Source organism: Cnephaeus nilssonii (assembly GCF_951640355.1).
Source record: "Cnephaeus nilssonii genome assembly, chromosome: 19".
NCBI lineage: Eukaryota > Metazoa > Chordata > Mammalia > Chiroptera > Vespertilionidae > Cnephaeus > Cnephaeus nilssonii.
Genome location: NC_137090.1, coordinates 7,902,498 through 7,923,976, shown reverse-complemented (window position 1 = coordinate 7,923,976; position 21,479 = coordinate 7,902,498). Strand labels below are relative to the sequence as shown.

General features: G+C 40.8%; 1 protein-coding gene across 1 annotated transcript; it reads right to left on the bottom strand.

Annotated features, from left to right (window-relative positions):
* Window positions 1-10,903: 10,903 nt before the first annotated feature.
* Window positions 10,904-17,309, bottom strand: KRT39 (keratin 39; the record flags this gene model as incomplete). Its single annotated transcript, XM_079798203.1, has 7 exons — window positions 10,904-11,150; window positions 12,490-12,710; window positions 14,091-14,216; window positions 14,329-14,490; window positions 15,135-15,291; window positions 15,951-16,033; window positions 16,872-17,309. 7 exons carry the CDS (start codon window positions 17,307-17,309, stop codon window positions 10,904-10,906), a joined length of 1,434 nt encoding a protein of 477 aa, XP_079654329.1.
* Window positions 17,310-21,479: the final 4,170 nt, after the last annotated feature.

Below are 21,479 nucleotides of genomic sequence, written 5' to 3'. Positions count from 1 at the left end.
TTTTTATATTTTGAATTCTTGCCAGTTCTCAGGCAGACATGGCAATTTAACATTATCACCAAGAGAGAAAACCTCGTTTTCCAGGTTGTCAGAATCTTTTCACCTGGTGGTGATGAAGTCATCATCATTTCAGTGACATGTTTGTCATTCAATACTTGAGTGTGAAGCTTGGAAAGAATGGCTCGGCCTATCCCATGAAACTGGGAGTTGAATGAACCTCGTTTATCACTGTCACCTTCTAAGAAAGGAGCCGCATCTCCTCCCTTTTTCCAGTTTTCTTTCCCATCTGACACGGAACCTTTCTGAGAAGGTAGATGTTCCAGCCAGATATCATCTTTGAAAGGAGTTGCCAGGACAGTGTGGTTCTAGACAGATGCTTTAGGTCCTTTTGCACTACCTTTGGCACATCACCAGGCCTGTTGGGGTGATCTTGTTCATTGGAGCCTACAGAAGAAAAACCGATCCCCATGAGTGCGAGGGGAGTGCTAGTGTAAGACTCAAATGATCTCACTCTTTTTTCCCCTCCTCATTATCATCTTAATCCGAATAACATGATAGGTAATCAAGTAAATCCTTTATGAAAGGGCTGTTGTCATTGATAATCCTTGAATTAACCGCACGTTAGCTTTAATGCTCTCTGGGTGTTGCTTTCTTTTGCCATTTAAGGAGACATTTTGAGTAACTGGTTTTGGTTTGCTGAGACATCATCTCATGCAATTTGCTGAAATCTTGTCCTGGGAGGTTTTACCTTTAGCCCAGTGTAGTTCATGTGGCGTCTGGGTCAGTGAATGGGAAGGTTTTATACTCCAGGGGTCTCACCCGCTTGACAGTTATTGGTGCCTGAAATCTAACCATTTATTTTCTTGGTTCACCAAAGTATTGCTTCCTATTTAAAAAAAACCTTAATGTATTGTTCACCTTTTCATTCATTCATTCATTCAGTCTTTCATCCATCCATCCATCCATCCATCCATCCATCCATCCATCCATCCATTTGTTCAAATGCTTATTGAATACTTAATCTAAGTGGCTGTAGCCTAGAGAGCAAGGGGGAAAGTAGGATGCGATGAATCAGGTAATGCATTTAGGTGCTGGATGTCCCAGGCTTTCTCAACTCTTCTAAGTATTTTGATCTTCAACGTAAGAGCCAGGGGAGACCACAGGAAGACTTTAAGCAGTGGGTTGCTGTGCCTTGATCGTGTTTTAAAAAGATAACCCTGGCTGGCTTGTGAGGAATGCGTGAGAGAAAGAGTAAACGTGGGGATCAGCTGGGAGGTTATTGCACCTGTCCAGGTGACAGACTGTGATGTTTTTTTTAAATTATTTTTTGTAGAAGAATGATTTAGTAAAATATGCAGGGATATTAGAGGAAAAGCACAGCATTACTCTTCTGCCAAGAAAAAGAAGACTTGTAAAAAATTAAATTTATTTTTATGGCATCCATGTTATATATATGTCACATTTGTCTATTCTACAGGATTATATCATAAACACAGTGTTTATTATGCTGTCTGAAACTGCACGTGTTTGATGCATATCCTGATGAATATGCATGTAGACAGGAGTAATCATATATTTTGCTAACGTCATCTCTTGTTCAAGGCTCTTAACTTGTTTTATGAACAAGTAACTACTATGATGGACACTGTTTTATAGATGAAAGAATTAAAGCAGTGAAAGGAGAAGGACTTGCCTAAGGTTGTCCAGTGAGTCAATAGCAGAGGTGCCATGGAACCCAGCCCTGCATAACATTGGCTTCACATTTTATCCATGGGGTTTATGGTGACTTAATGTGTATTTACAGTATCTTTGCAGATTTATTTCTAGGTTGCTCCTTTCTGTATTTGTGTGGTATCCTTTTGACTTATTTTCTTATTTATTACTTTCTCTCAATTAGGGAATAAATTCTTGCAAAGTGTATATTGGTTAAAAAAGGAAGAGGCAGTTTTGCATGATGGTTAAAAGTGCAGGGTCTCAAGTTGCACAGTCCTAGCTTTGCATCGTGGCTCTGACCCTAACTATCCATGCGGCTCGGGTATGTATGAGCGGCTCATGCCTCAGGTTCTGCATTGGTAAAATGAGTAGTTGTGCAGAAAATGCACACACAGCGCACTGAACACTTTGGCCCTTTGGAAGTCCTCAGTAAATGTTAATTGTTATTATTGTTGCTGTAAAAAGATGGCCCCAGAAGGTGGTGGAGTATGTTTACATCTTCCAACTATTAGTTAAGGTGTAAGCCTTAATATATATTATCTTTACATCAGTTGAGTTCCCTGAGGCTTGAAGTACAACAGGGAAGCCTGATTGGTTGGTGGATTTAAATACTCATGACTTCATTATGTATGCATTAATCTCCAGTTTTGGTTTTGGTGTTTTATGGAGATAATTCATGACCTCTCTCTCTTTGTCTCTCTCTCAATTTTCTTTGGTTTAATTGTAGGTGAGTCTGGTAGGCAGAATAATGTCCCCTTAAAGATGTTCATCTCCTAATACCTAGAATCTGTGACTATGTATGTTACATGGCAAAGGAGAATAAAGGTTGCAGAGAGAATCAGGGTTGCTAATAAGCTGCTCTCAAAGTAGGGATAGTAGCTTGAATTACTCATGTGGGCCCAATATAATCACAAGTGTCTTCAAAAGTAGAAGAAAGAGGTAGAAGAGTCAGTCAGGGAGGGAGAAGATGAAGGCAGAGTTCGGCGTGATGAGATTGTTGATTTTGAAGATGGAAGGGGGGCACAAGCCAAAGGGTGTGAGCAGCCCCAGAAACTGGGAAAGGCAAGGAAACAGATTCTCCCCTAGGACCTCCAGGAAGGGACTCAGCCCTGCTGACACCTTGATTTTATCCCAGTGAGATGCATGTCAGACTTCTGAAATAGAGAACTGTAAGAGAATAAATTTGTTTTGTTTTGAGCCACCAAATTTATAGTAATTTATTACAGTGGAAATAGAAAATTAATATAGCAAGTGTCTGTGTGTGACATAAAAATAGGAACTCTAGTGATTGATTCCCCCCCCCCGCACCCCCCCTCCCCGGCAGATTAAATTACGGTGAATAGAAAATTTTTCCATGTCATTTAAAAATAATTTATATGTATTTTAATATGAATTTTTAATTATCAGCATAACAGCAAAGATGGTTATAGTGACTATATTTTATGAACCCTGCATAATCAAATTGTAGGCAGATTTTTTTTATTATTTGGAAATTAATTTATATAATACTAGTGGCCCGGTGCGTGAAATTCGTGCATGGGGCGGGGGTGTCCCTCAGCCCGGCCTGCACCCTCTCCAATCTGGGACCCCTCGGGGGATGTCTGACTGCTGGTTTTAGGCATTCCCACAGGGATTGGGCCTAAACTGGCAGTTGGTTATCCCTCTCACCATCCGGGACTGCTGGCTCCTAACCACTCACCTGCCTGCCTGCCTGCCTGATTGCCCCTAACCTCTCTGCCTGCCGGCCTGATTACCCCCAACTGCCCCCTCCCCCCGACCAGCCTGCTTGCCCCCAACTGCCCTCCCTTCTGCCGGCCTGCTTGCCCCCAAATGCCCCCCCCCCCGCTGGCCTGCTCGCCCCTAACTGCCCCCCACTGCTGGCCTGCTCGCCCCCAACTGCTCCCCCGCCAGCCTGCTCGCCCCCAACTGCCCTCCTCTCCTGGCCTGATCACCCCTAACCACCTCTGCCTCGGCCCCACCACCATGGCTTTGTCTGGAACGACGGAAGGTCTCCTGATCTAATTAGTATATTACCCTTTTATTAATATAGATACCTTGCAAATTTGTAGAATATAAACCACATTTAATTAAACATTTCACAAGTGATTTTTATTGAAAAGTATAAAATTACATAAAACAAAGCTTTTCTTGAAGGTCTAGGGCAAACAGTTACCATGGTTAGGGCAGTGTGAATATTTGTCTTTTTATTATGAGCCAAACCTGTCTCCTTTCTGATCTCGTCCTCTGTCCTCAGCTCTTGAACTCCTCCATTGACCTTGCTCTCAGGTAGAGCTATGTGAACCATGGGCTTCTCCATCACTAATTGCTGTTTACTACATAAGCTTCATATCGTTAGTATGAAGAGATGGTGCTGTAACTGGGGTAGTGGACATGATGCCTGCAATGTAGTCCCACTGAACTAGATTCTCCTCTGTTTGGGTGAGCTCCAAATGGCCTCTTGGATCATCTTACTCTGTGGCAGCTATTGTTTTGGCCCTGTGCTCACCAAGAATATGAACAGGATTCGAAATGAGAGCTCCTGATGCTTCTCTAATCAAGACCTCTTGGTTTTATGCCTAGGGGAGCCAAACCATTCCATGCCAGTCTTCAAACAATAAACTAAACATGAACCCAGCAACCTAACTGCTGTGGTTAGAATGAGATGAGAAGGAGATGACATTTAGTCAGGCCATCTGGTCTCCAAGGCAGAGCTTCACAGGGTGACACTCCTCTGCACAGTCACGGGGGCTCATTTCTGTTCTTAGGTTGGTGGGTTTGGAAGCATAATTGTTATTAGTGCACCAGAATCAAAGGGATTCTCAGGAGCCTACTCTCTGTAACTCAGTTAACTCTTATGTGCCAGACGAATGAGCCAGAATTCGAACTTACTGGTTTAACATTGAGAGATAATCCATTCTGCAACCATAAAGTTTCCATATGCAAATTGAAGCACATTCTTTGTTGTATCTGAGTATTAGAGAAGCCAAATTATGATGTGAAGGTGGTTTGGCAAAAGTGGAATCAGAGGAGAATGAGGCCTGAAGAACCACCCTGACTCTCCATGTACTAATGTAAATTGTGCTCAGCGATTGGGCTGGATAGAAACACTGTTGAGTTGCTTTTAGGGCTCACTATCTCCTGAACTCCATGACAAAAATTATTTCTTTAACTATTTATGCCTTTGAATGGACTGCAGGTATTATATTGTCAAACTTAAGTGATTAAGACCAGGGCATTTGGAGTACGGAAGACATGAATTTGTTCAAATTTTAACTTGACCATTTACTAACTATATGACGCTAAGTTAGTTAGCTTCTGTTAACTTTGGTTCACTTATTAGTAAAGTGGGAATAATAATAGTATTATAGGGTTGTTGTGAGAATTGAGTCAGGTAAGTCATGTAAAGCACTTACACAGTGTCTGAGGCATAATAGTTAATCGATATTTAATTGAATAGGAAAACATTACTCTTTCTACTTGTTGGTCCTAGGAAGTACTGTGGTTTTTGCACATAACTAACGGCTTTGGTTATGTGTTGGCTACGTTAACTACGTTAACTCTGAGAGTTTTGCAGGAGCCTTCTTGATGCTTTCCCTACTGAGCCAATCTCCTGACTCCAGGAACATTGGGGCCATGAGAGACAAGGGAAATAGGTATTGTACTAGAAGAAGGGCCACCAGTCCTATCTGAACTGCCTTGTCATTTTTGTTCTCCACAAAAGTGATCCTATTTAAAGGGCTGCCTTCAAATTGTTCTCACTTCTCTTGGGCCATCTTTGTCCTTTTGGCTGCTAAAGAGTGTGAAGATTGATATATTATGGGGAAGTTTTTTCCAACTGAATTCCATAACATTCTGGAAAATATAAGAGTTGGCTTGGATATGAGAAGAGTTGGACCTATATGTGGTAATCATTTCACTGTGTATATGTACGGTATATCAAAAATACCTCAAGTATATACAATTTTTATAAAAAATAAGTAATAAAGTAAAAAAAAATGAAATGTTCTATTCTTATCAGAATGGCTTAGTGTGACCTTGGCCATTGTCACCTCAAGTGAAATACTTCATTAGCTTGAGTGTGATTGTTTTGCCAATGGAATGTAAGCCTCTCAGAGCAGCACAATGAAATCATACTTGCATTGTTATTGGGTGCCAGGCATGCTCTAAGAGCTTTGCATGCATTAATTAATGCCATCATCTCAACCTTATAAAGTATATGCTATTAATAGCCTCATTTTAAAGATGAGGAAGTGGAGATAGAGAGGTTAAGCAACTTGCCCAAGAACTCCCACCAAGAGATGGCAGGGCCAGGAATCAGACCCAGCTGGTCTAGCTTCAAGTATCTGTTCTTAATCAGCATTTGATTTTACTTCTTGACCAGAGATGGCCAAAGTTCTTTTCTGGCTCTTCCTAATGCCTTAGTAGAGGCCACTTGTTCTGAATTTTCATCCTAGTCTTCTTTTCTCCCTCATGTTATAGAGTCCTCTTAAATGGGTTGTAATTTTTATTTGCTTTTCACTTTGAGACTTCGCTCTGCACCAACAAAAGTTTTGCTGGAGGTACAGGTGGGAAGGGGGGCGGATTCTCAGAGAGTGGCAGCACAGTTATTTTTTATCTGATGGGTCAGTGGAACATGAGCTGACAAACACTTATTCCCCATTGGGGTGCAGAAATAAGACCTTTCTACTCTTGCATACAAGTTGGGGATAGGCAGTTCTCTACAACCAACTATAGGGATTTGGAGAAATTCAGCCCAAAGTGTGGTCTCTCTCTCTAGGTCTTCTGGGTCAGTAGAGTTAAGTTGCTTCTCTAATGGCCATGGATATCAAGTAGGTAAGGATGAACCTTGAGGATATTATGCTAAGTGAAATAAGCCAATTATAGGAAGACAATAATGCATGATTCCACTTACACGATATATCTGAAAACATACAAACACATAGAAATAAGGAATAGAGTAGTGGTTAATGGGGGCATGAGGGAGGGGAAAAGGAAGTGTTGCTAATCAAGGGGTTTGAAGTCTCAGTTATGCAAAATGAATAAGTTCTAGAGATCTGCTGTCCAGCATTGTGACTGTGGATAAAAATACTGCTTCTGTTCTTGGAGACTGATTATATAATGTATCCGGCACATTTTTTTGACCTTGCTAAGGAAATCAAAGTACTTAAAATTCAGTCTTAATTTTTGTGTGGCATTGGGCAAATCATTTAACTTCTCTGTTAGTTTTCTTATCTTTTAAATGTGAATATTAATAGTAGCTACTTCATGGTGGTGTTGTGAGGATTAAATGAGTTTGTAATAATTATTAACTTATTGATTTACCACCCCACTTTTTAAACAGGTGATTAGGCATGTAGGGGAAGAATCATCTGCAAGTGTGGTCATCTCTCAAGCTAATGCAAAACCTAAAAGAACCTTAAAAAGGCATCGAGTCATCCAGATCTTTAAACCAATTAGAAAACAGTGGCTTTTAATTCAGGACACATGCTTTAGCTGAGGATTTTGTTAAAACTTGGATTCCCGGGCCCCACACCTGGAGATGGTAGTGCGGGTGGTCTGGGGTAGGGCTCCAGAGTCTGGATTTTACAAGCTCCCCAGGGGATTTGGATATAGGTGGTTTCTGGGCTGAGTTAGAGAAATTCTGGTGGGAAGTAATGTGAGGGGTTACAACTGACTGAACTCTTGAGGAAAATCTTCGGGCAGCCTCTTCTAAGCAGAAAATGATGGAGTGATCCTGGAGGATGAGGATGGAGAGGTCGTGGGCCATGTATAAGGGTGGGGGTGCAGTGAATGCGTGAGAGACGAAGGGCAAGAGAGAAGTCGAAGTAAGGTTACCCCTGTGTACGAAGGGGTTTAAACCAGCTCTCATATGAAGGTGGAGTCAACATGAAAAAAAGACAAAACGTAGAGAAAGTATATTCCCTTGTTTATAAATACGAATGGGTGCTGATATCCTTCTCCGTCTGAGACAAGCAAACAAGAGGCCACCTGGCTCCTCGGAGTCAGTGCTCAGTGAGAATGTCTCACTAGGACTTCGTGGGCTTGGAGGAAGGAACCTGGCATCTCAACTGCCTTCCAGGACTGGGGCTCGCGGATGCCTTGGTTTCAGGTGTCTGTAATTTGGCCTAGTGGTTAAGAGCATGAGTTTGGGGGTCAGAGAGATCTGGGTTTGAGTCCTGGCTCTGTCACGGTCTAGCTCTGGGGAAGCCATTTATTCTGTCTGAGGTTTACTTTCCTTGTATGGAGAGAGGAATAAAAAGAGCTGCCTTGTGGGGCTGTGCTGAGGATGAGAGGCTGTGAGGTGAAAGACTCTGCCGCACAGGGCCTGATACGTGAGAGATGCTCAGCACACCACAGCCATTATTATTATTATTGTTGTTGTTGTTGTTGTTGTTATTATTATTATTATTAGTAATAATAATGGCATTATTGTTCTCTATAGCACTTGTCTCCCAAGAAGGTCACATTGGTGTTACATTTATATTAATAATGGCAATATTTATAAGAATAACTAATATATATATTGAATATGTGCTGTGTGCCAGATACTCCTCTAAGTACTTTACATGCTTTATTTATTTAATTCTCATAATGATCTGATGGGAGTTATTTTGCCGATGGGGAAAGCCATGTTCAGAAAGGTTCAGTAACCCACTTGAGACCTCACAGTGAAGAAGCAGAGGTGGGATTTGAACTTGGGCTCCAGGGACCATGCTGTTTCCTGATTCATGCTTGTCTTTTGTGCTAAAATTATATTTGTATTGACTCCCCCCTTCCCCTCTCCATCAGCTCCTTTTCTAGCTGCTGACCTTTGCTGAACTGTGTATATATAAAACAAAACAACCACCTTTAACTCCCTCCTGTGGCTGCATAGGATACTGATTTAGCTTCCTGGTAAAAATCTGGGCCCCTCATTGTTTGACCACTCATTTACAACGTCTAGCAGATGGCTTTACATTCCTTACATAGAGAAGACATTTAAAGAATCTGTACACCTGAGTGGTCAGACCCCCTCTTTACTATGCAGTCTGTAGTTTATTTTTATCATGGAAGGCATGTGTGATACTTGGCCAAGTGGGAGGAATTTGAGGAAACTTATTTCTGGGATAGATTGACAGTGGCGTTGCTGCATCAGCCCGAGGTTAATCTGAGTCCTTCGAGGTTCCGAAACCCTGAATCCTGTTGGAATTAAAACTCAGAGCAGACTGAGCAGCTCTGGCCTCTCACCAGTTGGTTTCCCAGTCTGTTGATGATATGTATGGGGTCCACCAGGGACCATCACTGAACCAACACAAAGGAAGATGGCATGGAAGGAAATGACATATGCCCGGCTTTCAAATTAGGGAATAAACTCCATTCTGCAGAGCACTTTACAGCTTACAAAAGCCTTTCACCATCATTATCCCATTTAATCCTTCCAGCCCCATGGGAGGCAGGGCCCAAGTTATGTCCCTTTTATTCACGGTCACCCCACAACGGCTCGGTTGTGACCCTGCCCTCAGGTTTCTGAGTCCAAGTCGCATGCTCTGTCCACATTTCCACCCTCCGTTTGAGATAGTATGCAATTAAGTGCTACCAGGGCTAACCTGGGCATTCAGATGAGAGAGAAATTATTGATAGAAAAGAGATCGCCCTGGAAGTTCTGCATTCCACTTGCTTAGTGTAAGTTGCTACTTGTGTGGAGGGAGTGGATTGCTGAGCTGTGAGTTAATGCTTTTGTCTTTGATGTGGGCATCAGTCATCAACTGATAACCTGATACATGTCCTAAGACTTCAAAAATGCTTTATTGACTACAATTGCGGGCTTGGTCACAGGGGAGCTTGTTCTATTCTTTGTCCCCCAAAGCCAAACACTGTTAAAATTCCAAAATTATGACTGGATAGATAAATTCATAAAGAAAGTATTTTAACTTAAGATAATAATGACACAGGTCTAGAGCCATGGCTAAAAACAAACAGTTGCATTTGATCTTCATAATATCCGTGTGAAGTAGGCATGATCTTAATTTAACAAACAAGGAAATTAAATTGGATGAAGGCTAAATGTTTTGCCCTAGGAAGTGGCAAGTTTAGGACTTCAGGCTTCCTGACTCCCCTTTCTGTGTTTGATTCAGAATTATTTACTAAAACCTCTGGAAATGTCAAGTAACTTTCATAGGGAATGACCTACACGCTCTGTGACCCGACTTTGAGAAGCTTTGATAATGGCTGGGACATAAATGAACCTTCTCACGCTGGGACTGCCTCGTGCTTGCAAATAGCAATTATTCCTGATTACTTCCTTGTAGAGTTTGTGAATATTAAGTCCATTCTCTCTGGTGGATAGACTGAAGCAGGCATCTAAGTTATTTTTCCATAGTGACCCATCACAGGGAGACAGAGGAGCAGGGTTATGTCTTGAGCGTTCCAGCTACATGTCCCTTGTAAAGCAATCAGAACCAAATCCCATTCCCTAAAGAATAGAAAGAGAAATAGCAAACATTCAATGAGAGGATCCATGCTATTTCTTCAAAATGCTCTAGATTCACTCCCCATAATTGTTCCCAATTTCCAGTGAAAATATTTGGAGAGCCTAATGTTTTCCCAAAGTTTTGGAGAGCATGGACATCTTTAAAAATATCTTGGGGAAGATAAAGTATGTACGCATGGGTAAATAGTAATTAAGACAACAGAGTTCAATAGGATTTAGACTCATGACAATCTATTCAAGGAAACGAAATATTAAGGATCCTTTTCTCTATTCATGCTGTTCCCATAGAAGCTTCTTTCTCTATCCAAAGAGGGAGTTAAGAAGGGAAGGTTGTAGCTTTTCACCTTCCTGTGCCACAGCCAAAAACAATCCCAGAACTTGTCTGACTGGCTCTAAGGAGGAACGCAAGTAAATAAGACCTGAATAAACAAAAGAGAAACCTGCCCATCACTTGCGGGCAGTAATGTAGGTCACCTTCCTGGGCACTTACAAATCAGTGCTTGTTCCTCAGATAAATATGAAATGTGCTTCCAGAGAATGTCAGTTTTTTATCACGTTGACCGCAGAGACTTGGGACAGGAGCGGAATGTCAGTGGGGACCCTGTGTAGTAGAAAGAAACTAAGTACCTGAAGGGACTGGGGAATTCTTAAACCTTTCTGGCAGGAGCAAGTATTGGCCTCTCTTTCATGAATGAGGGTCACTTTCATCACCTTGAGATGTTAGACTTTTGCAGCTCTGATGATAAAGCAAGGCTGCACATGCTCGTGAGAAGAAATGACTTTCCCATCCTTAATCTCCTTGGTGATGGTCAAGATTTTAGCGAGTAGTCGGGGTAGGTCTCTGTAGGCGCAGCTAGGCTGGGGTATCCCATGGAGAGCTGAAGATGATGTGTAAACTGGGGCTGTGCATTCCATGTTTGTGCAAACTGAGGGCTCACACTTAGTGGCACACGGGTTGCAGGAAAGCCTAGACAAAAACAGAATTGTATCTGTGATTGAGATAAGGCAACACTGGCTCTGGAGAAAAATGGCGGTGGTTAATTTTTCAACACGTGTCACTCAAGACAAATACTTCCAAAATACTTCTACTATCGTTTTACTTTGTACTATCATTGGTGGAAGGAAAAGAATCAGACCAGGTGCATGGGAAAGCAGCATCCTAGGTTCAGAAGTATTGGATTATGTTAGCTTCCATTACAGGCAATGCCACAGCACCATGGAAGACCACTACACCAGGAGTCCCAGACGGGAGAGCCCAGCTCTGCTGTTTACCAGCTGGTGCCCTCAGATAACTCTCCTGATTTAGTTTTTTACCTGCAGAATGGATATAATGGGAACTAAACTTACAGGATCCACAGTGATAAGAGACAAGGAGCTTATTATCTGAGGAAAGGAAACTAATCAGATACTTTTTTTTTTTTTAAATCAGGGAGTTAATCACGGTATGTACTACTGGTGGGTGGCCTGAACCCCATCTATGGAAGAATTCTCAGTGCTTCATTGGGAAGCTCCAAAGCGCCTTCTGGGTGTATTTATAAGTGAATACTCTTTAGAGAATTGGAGTTAGAAGCAGTCAGAACTCTTTTTAGAAAGCATCATCTTTCTTTGTTATATTATGGTTCCCCAAGGTGGTAGAATTGGTTAACATTGGTTAGCAATGTGAGTGTGCCAGTTAAAAGAATGCTATGGACAGAGTTCACTGATTATTTGGGGGAGGGAGGTCTTTTTAACAATCCTAACTAAGTTTGCCTTTGTACTGGGTTGCTTCAAAGAGCCCATGCTCTAGGTCAGTTTCTTATAGGTTGGTAAGCTTATTATTTAAAAACATTACAACTTCTATAAAAATATGCTGAAAAGTGCATGTGTACATGATGCTGTTGGCATCAAGGGAAAGTGGCTGGACAGGGATAAGGGTTTCAGCCTGAGCACCTTCCTCCAAAGGGAGCAGGGTTGTACTGTTCAATCTCATGAACTTCAGACGTTCATCTCAGTGGGGAAAATCTGTAAGTCAGGAATCTTCATCTTTAAAGAAACCACTTTTTCCCCTAGTAATTTTTAAAGGTGTAAGAAGTTAAAAACCTATAAGGAAGTAACCATGAGCACCAACTCCTCAAAAAAACCTGAGCTCAGCTCAATGAGGTTACTATGTGGATGTCCAGATAGCACAGCTGAAGGGAGTGTATGGACCCTTTGATCCAAAGCTCCCCATTACTGGTCAGATTAAAGCACTGTCGCCCTGTTGCCAGTACATACATACATACATGTTGCAAGTGTCTTTTTCATAAAGATGTTATTATGTTACGCACTTGCTGTCTGAGCTCTCCAGCAGGCTGTGATAGGTGGCGATCTCACACTCCAGCTGGGACTTGACGTCCAGCAGAATCTCGTATTCTTGGTTCTGCCTCTCCAGGGCACATCGGATCTCCGCCAGCTGAGCCTCAAGGTTATCGATCAGACACTGCATCTGGGCCAGCAGGGCTGTGTAGCGGGCCTCGGTCTCCGTCAGCAGGCATTCCTGGGAGTCTCTCTGCCTCACAGGAGGAAAGCAGGATTTAGAATGATGACTCCATTAAGCCCAGCTCTTTGTGATCTGTACCATTCTGAACAGTGGTTTCTTTGTGACAGGTGCTAATGAATCTTCAAGCCCTCTTATCATCTCCTAACCAACTAAATCCAAAACCAAAATTATCAACTGTGCTAAAGCTTGCTTCTCTCTCTCTCTCTCTCTCTCTCTCTCTCTCTCTCTCTCTCTCTCTCTCTCTCTCTCTCTCTCTCTCTCCTCCTTTTAAGTGCTACTTATCTTTCTCTTTCTTAATCACTTGATAATCTCCTACCACACTTTCCTACCTATGAGAAAAAAGTACTCCAACTTATTTCACACCTAGGAATTAAAAATCCATTACTATGGTACCTCAAGAGTGTTTGTACCTTAAAAAGGAAGTGAGCAGCATTTAGCCACCTCCCTCAGAAAACTATTTTATACATTTTGATAGTTTGTAAGTTGATCATTGAATCAATTTTTTATATGTAAAATATGAGAGTTGAAACATTGATGATTAAAGTTCTTTCCTGCTCTATCATTCTGTAAGTTTTATGGATAATGGCATTTTATATTTTAATAATCTATTATTTGCATGATTATCCCCATTTTTATAGATGAGAAAACTGAGGTTCAAGAGGTTAAATGAGCTGCCCCCAGACACATGACTAGCAGGTGACAAAAGCAGCTTTTGGGAAGGTCTTCCTAATACCCTTCCTATCTGAGCTTTTCGATATTTCCTACTTCAGAGAGTTAGTAGGTGGTGGAATCAATTCTAACTTGGGAACCTGAGTTCTGGCTCAGACTCTTAATTCTTTTGTGACTTAATGCCTTAGGATTGTAGTGTCTCCTCCACCTATAAAATTGGTGAAATGAAACTTATATTGGATTTGGCTTGGGAAAATCACCTTAGCTTTCACCTGTCAAAATGGCTTAATAATTATGCCACCTCCCTCAGAAGACTATTTTATAAATTTTGATACTTTATGAAAATGCTTTGCATAAAATAAAATTCTCTTTTAGTGTTTCCCTAAGTGCATTCATGGATCACTATTGCCATGAGATATTCTTTGAAAAAGGAGTCCACAGTCAAGTATGTTTTGGAATGCTGAGTACCATATATCCCCTTCTTGGAGATTCATGGCACGTATCAGCTTATCAAAGGCCCGCAGGAAGGCCTCCTGTTTAACCTTTGTTTAATCCAGCATTTACCAGGCTTACTTGACCATAGAGTCCTTTTTTGGCCATAGACCCTTTAACAAACAGAGGGACTATTGTTCTGAGGGACGCAGTTTGGGAAACATTTCAACACACGTGTCAGGAGCTATTGCCACATATGGTGCTAGGCTTGGTCAGTTCGTTGGGTACCATTCGGTGCTGGGCCTGTCGCTCCACCTCCAGAGCATTCATGGTTCGTCTCAGTTCGATGATCTCCTTCTGGCAGCACTGCTGCTGTTGAGAGCTGGTCCCCACCTGCTGGTTCAGCTCCTCCATCTGAAACATAGTCAAGGACCATGGATATGATGGTGGAGAACATAAGTTTGATTAAAGGGCCCCTGGAAGGGCAATGTCTGCTCACAGGTTTTGACTTTCCTGCCCTCCCCACCTGCGTGTTGAACCACTGTTCCACATCTCTGCGGTTTGTCTCCATGATAGACTCATATTGACATCTCATTTCTTGTAGAACCCGATTTAGGTCAACAGAGGGGGCAGCAGTCACTTCAATGTTGAGTCTGTCCCCAAGCTGGCTCTGTAAGGAATTGGTTTCCTATGGAAAGAAAGAGAGTGTGAAGTCACTTGGTGAACAGATGACCTCCTCGCTTTCTTGTTTCAGTCTAACAGCAATAATGTAGCTTAGTCACGTCTGAACCATAGCCACAATAAAGGAATACATGATTCATAGGTGCTTTTGAGATGCTATAAAATGACTTAAGTCTATTTCAGATGTGACTGTGTGTTCTAATAAGTGCAACATGAAAAGGAATTGACGGCAAGATCAGGGGTTTAAAGAATTTAGATCATTTCCAGGGATGGATAAGGGGGTGAAGCAGCACAGAGGTGGACTTTAATGAGAGGCCGTAGTCTCTATGATGCCAATATGGGCTTATGCCAATATTGACCTATACCAGTAGTGCCCGGAATCTGTATAGGGATGTCTACTATAATAGGGGAAGCTTGTGAGGACAATAAAATTGGGCTACTTCCTTATCCTAGAAAAGCTGGAGAGGACAATGCAGGCTTGAGACACTGTATTATAGGCAACTGATGTGAAATACATTGAACCAGTGGTAATAGTAATAGTTATGATCAGGGCTAAACAACAGAAGACTATCTAGAGAGGACACCCTTTGTCAAGTTCAACCCAAAGGGACCGATGCTATTTTTAGAGGCTTAGCTGGGGCTTTCTCTAACCTCTTCATGGTTGCTTTTGAGGCAAAGGAGCTCCTCCTTCAGAGATTGGACTCGTGCCTCCAGGTCAGCTTTGCCCAGGGTCAGTGCATTCAGGATCCGCTGTAGGCTGTTGGCATCTGCCTCCACTAGCTGGCGCAGGGACACCTCAGCTTCATACCTTTAAAAATGAGACATTTTTAGAAGTGAAAGACATTAATGTGTAGGTGGTGTTAATCAAGCCAAGCAGAACTAACTGCCTTGTGGGCCTCTCATTTCCTGCATTTCTCGTGTGGGTTTTCTTCTCTTTAGAGGTGGAATCATGAGATAAACATCGCCACTTAATTATCATTCCTAGATTGTTTTGCCAGAATGATGCTACATTGCTTTTCTTTGAGATGAGGGCATTTATCCTCCTCTCCCTGCCCCTAGAAGTGATGCAGTGTAAGTGCAGAGTATTGGATTAGGATTTAAGAGAATTTGCATCCAAGATTTGGCTCTGTCTTGTACTCCTAGTTGTATGCCTTTGCATAAGTAACTGAACCCCATTAAATCACAGTTTTCTCATTTTAAATAGTGTAGCAGTATATTTGCCCTACTTATTTTACTCAACGCTTGGGAAGATAATCAGACGGGTTTATATGTTAGAAAATACAAGCACTGTATACATATGAGTGGTTATTAATCGTAATGCTTTATTGAATGTGAAGGTCTCTTCTGAGCTAGTGCCTTCATGGGGGGTGCAGGAGGGTTGGTAGATTTATGTATAATCTTATTGAGGGTGTTAGCACCAGACGCAGGGTGAATTCTGTCAGGAACGACAGTGCTGGGTGGGCTTACTTGGCTTTCAAGTCATCAGCAGCCAGTTTGGTGTTGTCAATTTGTGAGACCAGTCTGGAATTCTCAGCCTTGGTACACAAGATCTAGAATTAAGAAGTTGTACACACAAATGAGACAAACACCAAGATCCCTTCCTTAAAAACCAAGGGGCTGATGTGTATTTCAGTTCACAGGGGAAGGCTAGTTAGGCTTTTCCTAGCTATGCTTAGAAAGCCTGAACAACTTGGGAAAATCAAGGTTTTTGTTATTTTCCTAAAAATTAAGCAAAATTACTTTAATAAAAACTTGTGTAGATGTTTTATCATTAAAATATAAAATCTACCTTAAATTTGTATAACATACATGATCCACCAGAATGTAAACTCCATGAGGGCAGGGACATTTTAGTTCACCAGTATGTACCCTAAGCTAGAATAATGTCTGGTGCCTTGGTGTTATGCTCAGTAAATATTTGTAAAACTAATGAATAAATCCAGCACATATATTAGCAGCATATCACTCTGAATAGGAAAGTTAGGTTTGGTGTGGGAAGAAACTACTTAAACAATTGGGAGATGAAGAAATGAGCATAAAATAGAAAAAGTGGTGATGGTGGGAAACATGGACGAAAATTAAACTAGTTAGGAACTTATTAAAACAAAATTGATTTTCTCAGATCCCTGTTTTCTTATTTTTTGTTAAAGAAATGGCAGCAATGTGTTGTTAACACATTTTGGTCCTGAGTTATCCGGTTAAAATAATAGCAGAGTGTATCTCTGGAAAATGAAAATCTATAACTATAACTCTCAATATGGCATCAAGATGACAATTTCCTTCAAGACATTTTCTTACTCTATAAAATATTTTTCAGCATAAAAGGACATAAAGAAATTGGAGAATGTAAATTCAAAACTTGATTATATAGGTTGCCAAGAATCTTACCTTCTGCTGGAGTTCCTTGATGGTAGCAAAGTAGGACAGGTAATCAGGACATATGACAGGGAGCTCTTTGTTACACTCTTCCTGGATTTTACACTCCAGTTCTGCGTTCTCTCGTTCCAGCATCCGCACCTTTTCCAGGTAGTTAGCAAGGCGGTCATTCAGGGTTTGCATGGTCTCTTTCTCATTGCTGTTGATGCCTTCACCACACCAGCCACAGTCGACGTTGTTTACTAAGCAGATGGGCATAGGGCAGAAGCAAGGAGTGGGTTGGCAGCCCTGGGACTGCCAAGTTCTCAGAACGTGGCCAGTTGGTTGGCATTTGTTGGTTTCAAGTTGTTGGCAGCTGGTGTTGGAAGAGATGATCCTAAAATTTGTAATCCTAGAGCGGCCTTGGCATGGTGTTGAAGAAGTAGTTGTTGAGCAGTCCTTGGTATTCATAGTGTGTGCCCAGCTTTGGTTTATTTCAAAGTCTGTGGTTCCCCTGCATCAAAAGCTCAAGCTACTGTGACTGAGTCTAAATCCTGAGCCTTTTGTGGCTTTTCCTTCTTTGAAGTGCTTATATAGCCTTTCCTCCAGGCAGTGTCACAGCCGACAGGATGTTTTCCTGTCTGGTGCTTATGTCGAATCCCATAGGAACATCTCATTAGTCTGCTTTTTACTTGCCTGAGAAGAGTTACCTAGTCTCATAAAAATGTGCATTTAGGCTGTTACTAAGTTATTACCCATCACAACTACTACTTGTCATTGGATTCAGAGCTTCACATTATTTCTTCAAAAGGAACTGTCGTCACAGGTCTAACAGCATCCATTATTAAGTAGGAATGAGTATATTGCATTCATTAAGTCCTTGTTGACCTCTCCACCTGGACCAGGAATGAGCATTTATTTTTCCTTTCTTCTCTAGAAAAGGGAAACGATTATTATCTAATAATTCTTGGTGTGAACTTAGAAATCAGTATTTTATTTTGTTCTGCCCAATCGATTTTCCTGTTTTCTTTTTCATCTTTGTTCTACTCAATGTTTTCCCATTTTTATTGTGAGTATGGATTAAAATGTCACTCCTAACTAAGGCTCTTTTAAAAGGCAGTTGTCAGAATTCTGTCTTAGCTTTCCAGATAGGTTTTTATTGCTAACAAGAAATTTCTTGAAAAAGAGCCTGGTTACCCTTCGGTTTTTCCAAAGCCCACATTTGATAATATTTTTCGTGCTCAGTGTTTGCTTGTGGTATTACATTAGGTAAAATTTGTGATCATCTTGGTTTATATTTGATGTTTAAATATGATCTGTTGAAAGATATGTGTGTTCTTTCTCAGGAATACTTACTCAGCATTTTATTGAGAAATTTATTAGCTCCCAGTCCTTTATAGAGGCGCTAGGAAAGGATAGTTTCTTTGCCTTTTCCAGTTTCTAGAGGCCGCCCACATTCCTTGGCTTATGGCCCCCTCCCATCTTCAAAGCCTGCAATGGCCAGGCGAGTTTTTCTCACATAACCCTTCTGCTTCTGTCTTCCACATTTAAGGGCTCTTCTGATTATATTGGGCCTACTCATATCATCTAGGATAATCTTCCTATTTTAAGGTCAGCTGATTAGCAACCTTACTTCCCCATAGCTGTATAGCCTAACATGTTCAAATGTTCTGGGATTAGGGCATAAACATCTTTGGGGACCCATTGTTTTGCATATCAAATGATATAAAGAAAAAACATAAAGATATATAATATTTTTGACCTGAAATGCTATATTCATCATTACAAAAACACCAAGTATTTTTACATTAATTAAACTGAGAGCCCAATGAATTTATTGCAGTCCTCTCAAAATTTGACTTTTTTTCAACTAGACAAGATTATTCTGAAGTTTTATGAGAAAAAGTAAACAAATTTGAAGAGGTAGGAAAATTTTAAAAAAGAAAAGCCACAGAGAAACTAGTCTTTTTGGATATTAAAATATATTTTAAAACCTCAGTAATTAAAACAATATTGATGCATAAATAGACAGACTGTTGGTATAGAATAAGCAGTTTAGAAATAGACTCCCAAGAAGACTGGGATTTAGTATATGATAAATGTGACATGTAAAATCAATGCGGAAAAGATAGACTATCAATAGTCTGGAGATAATTCTGTATCACTTGGGGAGGGGTAAGGGCAGGCAATGTTGGATCATACCTTACAGTAAGACAAATTACAAATTGATCAAAGATTCAAATGTGAAAAATGAAATTACAAAATGGGCTAAAAGAAAATATAGGCGAATTCTTTACAAATGTACAGTTAGAAGGTCTTTCAAATAATGTCTCAAATTTAAGAAACTATAAAAAACATCAGTTTGTCTACATCAGATAACTTATGCATGGGTAAAAAATAAGCCTACAAAATTAGAAGATAGATACCAAACTGGAAAAGAATATTTGCAATTACACCACAGACAGTGACCAGAAAGAAAGTATAAAAGATGGGCAAAGGGGGAGGGAAGAGGGACACCTACAATGTCAACATTAAATTTTTTAAATAAAAAATAAATTTAAAAAGTGCCTTAGAAATAATGCTCATTGTTACTCATAATAAAAGGAAATGTAAATTTAAATATTTTTTTAAATTGACTTCAGTGATAGAAACATCAGTGAGAGAGAAACATTGATTGGCTGCCTCCTGCACACCCCCTATTGGGATGGAAGTGCAAACCAGGCATGTGCCCTGACTGGGAATCAAACCACGAACTTCTAGTGTATGGGACCATGCTTAACCTACTGAGCCACATTGGCCAGGCAGGAAATGTGAATTTAAACTACACTGAGAGACCTAGTTGGTGTTGCTAAGTGATTAGAGCCTTGCCCTGCAAACCAAAGGGTCGTGGGTTTGATTGCCAGTCAAAGGCATGTACCTGGGTTGCAGGTTCAGTACCCAGCCCTGGTTGGGGCAAGTATGGGAGGCAACCAGTTGATGTATCACTCTCACATCGATGTATCTTTCTGTCTTTCTCCCCCTCCCTTCCTCCCTTCACTCTCTAAAAAATCAATGGAAAAATATCCTTTTTAAACTTTCAAATTTTGAAATAATTATAGATTCACATGAAGTTGCAAAGAAAATGGTTATATCTCACTCAATTATAGTACAATTGTAAAACTAGGAAATTGAAACAATATGTGTGTTTAGTTCTATATACTTTTTTTCACATGTGTAGATTCATGTAACCACCACTGCAATCAATACATACAACTATTTAATCACCACAAAGATCTCCTTCATGCTCTCTAATTGTCCTCCATCTCTATAATGTTATCATTTCAAGAACGTCATGTAAATAGAATCATGCAGTATACGATCCGTCAAGATTGCCTTTTTTCACTCTCCATAGTGGCCTTCAGATCTTAGGACATTTCGATTGTTTTCAGTTTGGGCTATTACAAATAAAGCTGCTACGGACAATCATGTATTTCCCCCCCAACCCCATTACTTTTAACCTTCCTATATTTGAAGTGAACTTTTTGTGGAAGGTATTTAGTTTTTTATTCACTCTGCCAATCCCTGTTATTTAATTGGTATATTTAAATGATTTCTGGTTGCTTTAATTACTGATATGGTAGGGCTTACGTCAGAATTTTGTTTTTTGTTTTCTGTTTGTTCCCTCTGTTTTTTAATTTCTGTTTTCTTCTTCCTGCCTTCCTGTGGGTTACTTGAATGTTTTAGAATTCCACTTTTATTTATTTATAGCATTTTAAAATTTTCTTTGAATAGCTTTTCAAGTAATTACTTAAAAAGTAATACATTAGACAAAACTGGTTTGGCTCAGTGGATAGAGCATCAGCCTGCGGACTGAAGGGTCCCAGGTTCGATTCCAGTCAAGGGCATGTACCTTGGTTGCGGGCACATCCCCAGTAGGGGTTGTGCAGGAGGCAGCTGATGGTTGTTTCTCTCTCATCGATGTTTCTAGCTCTCTATCTCTCTCCCTTCCTCTCTGTAAAAAAATCAATAAAATATATTTTTAAAAAAGTAATACATTAGATACACATAATTTATCAGTCTATTGGTGCTGACATTTTGTCACTTCAAGTGAAGTATAGAGACCTTACTTCCCTTCCCCCCTTTACTCGCCTTTTCTAGGAGCATTTTTTTCTTCTTTGTCTGCAGCTGCTGGTGTTTCTCGGTTCTTGGTTTCTCCAGTTCCCAATACTGGATATAGGAGACAAAAAGAAAGCCCCCCCTCACCCCCCAAAAAAAGAGAGCCCAGGAAACTCAGCACCATGTTGTTCCTTGGGTATCAAGAACCCTAGATGGTTTGGTCTCTTCTTCCACCTTTCAGAGTCTGCTTATATTTGTCTATATAATTTCTAGTTTTTAGTCATACTTAGGGAGAGGAAAGGGGAAATGTTCCCCTACTTCATCTTTGTGGAAGGGGAGGCTCTTTCCTTTGCTTTTTATATGAGTAAGAATAATTATTCACATACTAGAGGCCTGATACACGAAGATTCGTGCAAGAATAGGCCTACCTTCCCCTGGCTGCCGGCACCGGCTTCCCTCCGGCACCCAGGTCCCAGGTTGCTTCGCTCTGGCTGCTGCCGGCACCCGGGACCTGGGCTGCTTTACTCCGGCCACTGCCATCACCCA